We start from the raw sequence: 6,918 nt of genomic DNA on the forward strand, positions 1-6,918 counted from the left end.
GTGAATCTGATTTTTATTATTCAGCCGGGCGATGAATTCCTGTTATTGGAGCCGGCAGACGGCGAGGAATAATGAGAGGAACTGTAAACTTTGGAATTTAACGGGGGGAAAAATCATGCCTGGGATGCGGAGCGAGCACCTGCGAGGGCCGGGGGACGAGGAGGATTTTCATGACCGCATTAATCACGCTCGGAATCACGGGAAAGAGTGAAAATAACCCATAAAACGGCCGCGCCAGGGTCTCTAGAACACAAATTTGTGCCTCATCGCCCGGCCAGGAGGGTTTTGGACACCCCAGAGGTGGGAAGTGGGAGGTAACGGGGAAGGAAAAGCGCCCTTTTTCTCATTTTTACATTTTCCTTTCCTCCCCTTTTCCTTTTTCCCGTCTCTATCCGTCCCCTCATCCCGTTAATCTGACACTAGGGGACTCCAGCATCCTCCCAAAGCCTCTCGCACAAAAACCGCAGCGTGGAGTCGTTGCTGCAGGGGGATGACATAAGAACCCAGACGTAACGTTTAGCTCCCGGGTTGATTATAATGAAATAGGCAGCATTTAAAAAAAAAAAAGAAAAAAAAAAAGAGATGAAAAAGAGGTGGCTTTTGTGCCAAAGCCCAGCCAATTTGATGGGAATTGCAGAGAATGAGATATAGAGCCCCGTGATGTCATTTAGAGAGTTTGGCCTTTCCTGACTCGGGTTTGGCAGCAGCGGTTTGGAACTTCAAAGGGAATCTCAAGGGCTTGGGAGAGGCTGGGGAGAAGCTGGGACACGGGTCTCCAACAGACACCCCACACCATCTCCTGCCCTCCAGGAGGGAAAGAAAATCTTCCGTAAAATCACAGAATGGTGGAATTGGAAGGACTTTCCAGATCATCGAGTCCAACCAGTCCCCCAACACTGACAAAAAACATCACTAAACCACATCTTTAAGCCCAGCTTTTAAATTCCAGGGATGGTGACCTCCCCGGGCAGCCCCTTCCAAGGTTTAATAACCCTTTCGGGGAAGAAATTGTTCCCAATATCCATCCTAAATCTCTCCTGGCTCAACTTGAGGCCGATTCCTCTCTCCTGTTCCTCGGAGTGGGGTTTGCCTGGTTGTAAGATGTTAAAAACCAGGTTGAAACCAGCGATTTTCAGGGCAAAATCTGGCCTGGGGTGGGGGGGACCCTCCTTAATGTGGAGGTGGAATCAGGAGAGGAGGTGGAAGCAGGGTGATGGAGTGGAAACGGGGATGAGGAATCCCTTTGTTTCCCTCTCGGGTGGGTTTTGTTGGCTCAGAGCTAAGGAAAGGGGAGGAAAAAGCCCCCACTCACCGAGATATCCCTGTGTTTTCTTCTGTAGTGCAGTGACGGGACAGTCCTTGTGCGCCAGCAGGAGCTGCTTCAGTTGAGCCACTTCGTTCCTCAGCAGCGTGACTTCATTCTGGGATGGGAAGAAGACACACGTGTGGGCATCACCCGGGCTCCCCACAGCCCCAGGCAACGGCCAGACCTTAATTTACACGCCCCGCAGGCTTCCCATTTCATTCTAAATTTAATTTGAGGTGGCCTCTGGGCCACAGAATATCAAATAAAGCGGTTGGGTTTGGGGAATCTCCCTCCCGCAGGCTGGAGAGCCCCTCGTTGTGTTAATTACTTAATTCTGGATATTTATTTGCCCAAGGCCGATTGCTTGAGCCGGACACTCCGGGATGCTCCTGGAAAACCAAAGGGAGGGAGAAGCTGAGGGTACGACTGGCTGAGGACACGGGGGACATCAGAGCCCCCTCCCCAAGCTCTCAGCACCTCCCTGAGCTCCTGCTGTCCCCCCTAGCTCTACTTCCCTGAAAATTCACATTATTCCCCTATGGGAATGTGGGGAGAAACAGCTGAAACTGAGTCAATTGTATTTCAAAAGGGCCCCAGGAAAGAGTTTCTATAATTATCTTGGGGAGAAAATAAAAATACCCTTAAAAATACCAGGATCAGCGCTATGGAAAAGAGTCATTGCCCAGCGGCGAAGGAAAAAGGGACAGGAGTCCCCAGAAGGGACATGAGCTCAGTCTCTGTGGACCTTTCAGCCCTCGGTCAACACTGAGAGTGTTAAGAACCCAGTTCTCCCCCAAAAACCAGCTGCAGAGCATCCCTGATCCCAGGGAAGGAAACTGGGATGGGTCCTGCCATCCCTGCGCCGGCAGAGAGCTCTCCCTTGGCTATGGGGAGGATTCCTCTGGCAAATCCCACTGCTTCCCAAGACTGGTGGTGCTTCCCGATGCTCCCACCACCCTTTGGAGGGGGATGGGGAGAGAAAGGAGACCCCCCAAAGGGCTTTTCCCTCCTGCTCAAAGCATTGGCATGAGATGGAAAAGTGGAGAAGGGGGAAATCTGAGCACAGGGGCATCCCTGTGACGGGGGTTAGGGGTGGGTTAGGGTTAGGGGTGGCTCCCACCACCCTTTGGGCAGAGACAGAGCCCTTTGGAGGAGGATGGGGAGAGTAAGAAGACCCTCAAAGGGCTTTTCCCTCCTGCTCAAAGCATTGGCATGAGATGGAAAAGTGGAGAAGGGGGAAATCTGAGCACAGGGGCATCCATCCTGCCCCAGAGACATAGGGAAGACATTCCCAGAGCTGGGAAAAGGCTGTTCTGGGGCTGCAGGGTCCGTACTCACACTCAGTGGACACAGCAGGTGCTGCCAGGGAGGCAGAAAAAGCCAGTTCTCCCCCAAACCCAGCTGCAGAGCCTCCCTGCTCCCAGTCCACCGGGCAGGGAAGGGAACTGGGACCGGTTCTGCCATCCCTGCGCCAGCAGAGAGCTCTCCCTCGGCTACAGGGAGGATTCCTCTGGCAAATCCCACTGCTTCCCAAGGCAGGGAATGCTTCCCGATGCTCCCACCACCTTTTGGGCAGGGGCAGAGCCCTTTGGAGGGAGATGGGGAGAGAAAGGAGACCCTCAAAGGGCTTCTCCCTCCCACTCAAAGCATTGGGATGAGATGGAAAAGTGGAGAAGGGGGAAATCTGAGCACAGGGGCATCCATCCTGCCCCAGAGACGTAGGGAAGATGTTCCTGGAGCTGGGAAAAGGCTGTTCTGGGGCGGCAGGGTCCGTACTCACGCTCAGCTGGATGTTCTGGGTGGTGAGTTCCTCTGCCTTCTTCTCCAAGGAGGAGACCCAGAGCTTGCGTTTCTGCCGGCAGCGGGAGGCGGCCGCCCGGTTCCGCTCCAGGAACCGCTGCCGACGCTCGTCGGGGTCTTCGTCCACCGTCCGCCTGCGTCGCCCGCCCGTGCTGGGGGTGGGCTGGGCGGGGGACACCTGGGGGGGGGAAAGAAAGAGAGAAAAGAGTGAAAATAAAGCTCAGCACAGCGCAAAATCCTCCCTCGGAACCGGGTTTTGGCCAAGGAGATGCAGCTCCTGAAGCTTGGGCAAAAAGGGGGTGGTGTGATTTTTCCGAGCCCTAAACACTGGGGTGGGGGGGGGGGGGGGGCCCCAGGGGCTGGGGGGGGATGGGGAAAATAAGAGAGAAAGAGTGAAAATAAAACACTGTGCAGGTAGATCCACCGTCTTAAGTGGAATTTGGCCGAGGAGATGCAGCTCTTGAAGGTTGGGCTGAAAGGGGAGTGATTTATCAGAGCCCTAAACACTGGGGGGACACCCCAAGGGCTGGGATGGGGGAGCCCCCCCCTCACAGGTGTTTCTGGAAGCCCCCCCACCCAGCCCAGCCCAGCAAATGGAGGTGTGAATCCACGGGAACCCTCTGAGATCCCAAACCCAGGGAAAGGTGTATGAATGTCGGGGGAATTGGTTAAATCCCCAACTCCTCGTGGGGCTAATGGCAGAGGTTCCCTCTGGGGCCACCAACAGCAGAAGGACACGGAGGTATTGGAGCAGGACCAGAGGAAGTCCCGGAGATGCTGGGGGGGCTGGAGCCCCTCTGCTGGGAGGGGGGGCTGAGAGAGTTGGGGGGGTTCAGCCTGGAGAAGAGAAGGCTCCAGGGAGACCTTGGAGCCCCTTCCAGTCCCTCAAGGGGCTCCAGGAGAGATGGGGGGGACTCTGGATCAGGGAGGGGAGTGATGGGACAAGGCTGAAGGGTTTAAAGCTCAAAAATCAGAGATTTAGGTTAGATCTTGGGAAGAAATTATTTTGAGGGTGGTGAGAGCCTGGCCCAGGTTGCCCAGAGAAGCTGGGGCTGCCCCATCCCTGGAGGGGTTCAAGGCCAGGATGGAGGGGCTTTGGGCAACCTGGTCTCCTTGAAGATGTCCCAGCCACCAGAAGGGATGGAACTGGATGAGCTTTAAGGTCCCTTCCCACCCAAAACGTTCTGTGATTCTCTGGCGATTCCACCACTTCCCTGGGTTGGAAAAGACCTTTAAGTTCATCAAGCCCAACCATCAACCCACCACTGCCCAACCCACCACTGCCCCATGGCCCTCAGCACCGGCTTTTAGATCCCTCCAGGGATGGTGTTTGGGGAGTGGAGCCATAGGACGAGGGGAAAGGGTTTTCAACCAAAAATTGGGAGATTTAGGTGAGATGTGGGGAAGAACTTGTTTGGTGTGAGGGTGGTGAGAGCCTGGCCCAGGTTGTCCAGAGAAGCTGTGGCTGCCCCATCCCTGGAGGGGTTCAAGGCCAGGTTGGAGGGGGCTTGGAGCAACCTGGGCTGGTGGGAGGTGTCCCTGCCCAGGGCTTTAAGGTCCCTTCCCACCCAAAATATTCCACGATTCCTGACGACCAGTGACCACGTAGGTTCTGAGGGAGGACAACTGGAGCCACGGTGCTGGGAGCTCTGGATCCACGCACCGTCCCAGCCCCAACTCCATTAACTCACTCCCGCTTTTCAAGCGGGCAAATTCGCTTTCAAAATGAATTTGGGTTAAAATCTTCCCTGAGTAATTTCAGCCAAAAAAAAAACCCGCTCTGGGAGGCGACGGGGCCAGAAAACAAGATTTCCTAAAGCTGCACATTTTCCCCGCTTTTATTTGGGAAGAACAAAGGAAAAAAAAAAGCCAACGAGGGCCAACGGTGCCGCAGCCGGAGGCTTCTGCGGGGGCTCCATAATTACACGGGGGCCACGGGGGGAGCGCGGTTCTGCTCCGGCGCTCGCTGTCAGGCAGCATATGGCTATTAAATATTTGGAAGGCCATCCCAGCGCCGGAGCAGGTGGCCATCCTGATGGCAAGGTTGGCATTTGGCGAGCTGGCAGGAGCCGCCGGAGCACGATGGCCTGGGGAAGAGGGGGGTGGAATTGGGGGGGGAGCGTTTAACCCCAGTAATTGAGTTGGGGACGGGGGGACACACCAAAAAAAAAAAAAAAGAGAGAGAAACATCCTTTTGTGCCTCCAAACCTCATCAAGCCAATTAACCGGGCGCTGAAGTTTTCTGCCCAGTTGAGAGCGGTGATGCTGAAGCGGGAGTGAAAAAACAAGGTTTTTAACCCATTTTGTTGGGCAACAGAAGGTGTTTCCTCCTTCTTTCCGGGCGAGGGGGGAAGAAGGAACCCGCAGCCCAACCCCGCAAACCTGGGGCTGCGCCGGGGACGGGGCGTCGGGGTGTTGGACCAGTATCTGGCTCTGCTCCGGCCGCGCCGTCACCATCGTGCTGGCCGAGCCCACCACCAGGTTGCCACCGTTCAGGGAGGAAGACGCCGTCAGGCTGGCCTTCAGCCTCTGTTAAAAGGGAAAAAAAAGACATCAGTGGACCTTTTTCCACCCTCTTTAAGCTTTAAGCAGCTCCTCTGTCACCCAGGACGCCGGAGAAGGGGCTCTGGAGATGGCAGCTGAGTCCAACCCAAGTTGAAAGCTGTCACCATCTGGGCTACTTGAAGACAGAGAGTGGCTTCCAACTCAGGACGGGTGGCCACATCCCCAAATTGCTGCTGGGACTGGCAGGGATCTGCTCCCCGAATCGTGGGGGTCACAGGAAGAGCAGGGACCGTCCCCCAGCACCCACAGAGGGGTCCTCCTGGGATGGAGAAGGTCCTGGGGGTCACCCAGAGATTGGAGAAGGTCCTGGGGGTCACCCAGAGACAGAGAAGGACCTGGGGGCTACCCAGAGATCAGAGAAGGACCTGGGGGTCACCCAGAGACTGGAGAAGGACCTGGGGGCCACCCAGACCGTGGCCTGCAGGTTCCTTCTCTGGGTAGCCAGGCCAGGGTGGGGGGGACACCAGGATGGCTGTTTTCATGCCTCGACTGGATTTTTAAGAGCTCTCATCAGCCCAGTTTGTAGCCCAGGAATCACCAAACTGGGGCGCAGTGGGAGCGGTGACAAGGTGCTGGTTGTGGGAGGTGGGTCTCCAAATGCCCCAACTCCATTTTGGCCAAAAAAGCAGTGTTTTTCAGTGCTTTTCATTCGCAAACATAGCTTGCTCCCCCTTTCTCCCCTGGTTTGAGACCCGAAAAGCCAGGAAAGGAAAAATTCCTCCGTAAACTTTGAGTTAAAGAGGACCACGTGAAAGCCATTCCCCAGGATCCTTGGATTTACAGCCCAACGTCTCCTCTTTTGGCTCTGCCTCCCCCCAAAACCCACCTCCAGCCCATCTGTTAGTCCTGGAACTGGAAGCCACCAGCTTCGAGGCTGAGGCCGAGGTTTATCCCGATGATCCCGTGCCCGTTTCCCCTGCCAGAACCGCGGCGCCCATTAGTCTTAATATTCCTGGTGGCATCTGTGACACCTGCTCCCGGCACGGAGAGGGATTTTTTGGGAAGAAACAGCTCTTTGCAAAGGCTGGAGGGGGAGTGGGGGGGAAAACGATGCTGGTGGATGTGAAACACCCACCCCCCGCCCCCCCCCAGTACCTTTTTGGCCACTTACCATTTTGGCTTCCGAGTGCACTGGGAGTCCCGAGGGTGAGATGGACCCGCTGCTGTTGATGGGAGGCCCAGGAATTCCGGGAATGTTGGGGACCACGGACATCGGTCGAGCCAGCTACGGGGAGAGGAGGAGGAGG

The 6,918-nt window shown here is 55.8% G+C and overlaps 1 protein-coding gene across 1 annotated transcript in view; it reads right to left on the reverse strand.

Moving 5' to 3' along the window:
* Nucleotides 1-947: 947 nt before the first annotated feature.
* Nucleotides 948-6,918, reverse strand: part of ATF7 (activating transcription factor 7) — a 69,676-nt gene continuing 63,705 nt past the window's right edge. Inside the window, exons 8-11 of the mRNA XM_014959303.1 lie at nt 6,783-6,896; nt 5,489-5,635; nt 3,087-3,284; nt 948-1,421 (exon numbers count right to left, since the gene is read on the reverse strand). Of these exons, the coding sequence (XP_014814789.1) occupies nt 1,188-1,421; nt 3,087-3,284; nt 5,489-5,635; nt 6,783-6,896 (693 nt within the window). The 3' untranslated portion in view covers nt 948-1,187. The remainder of the gene's footprint in view (nt 1,422-3,086; nt 3,285-5,488; nt 5,636-6,782; nt 6,897-6,918) is intronic.

The sequence above is a fragment of the Calidris pugnax genome, unplaced genomic scaffold, assembly GCF_001431845.1.
Source record: "Calidris pugnax isolate Ruff unplaced genomic scaffold, ASM143184v1 scaffold324, whole genome shotgun sequence".
Lineage (NCBI taxonomy): Eukaryota > Metazoa > Chordata > Aves > Charadriiformes > Scolopacidae > Calidris > Calidris pugnax.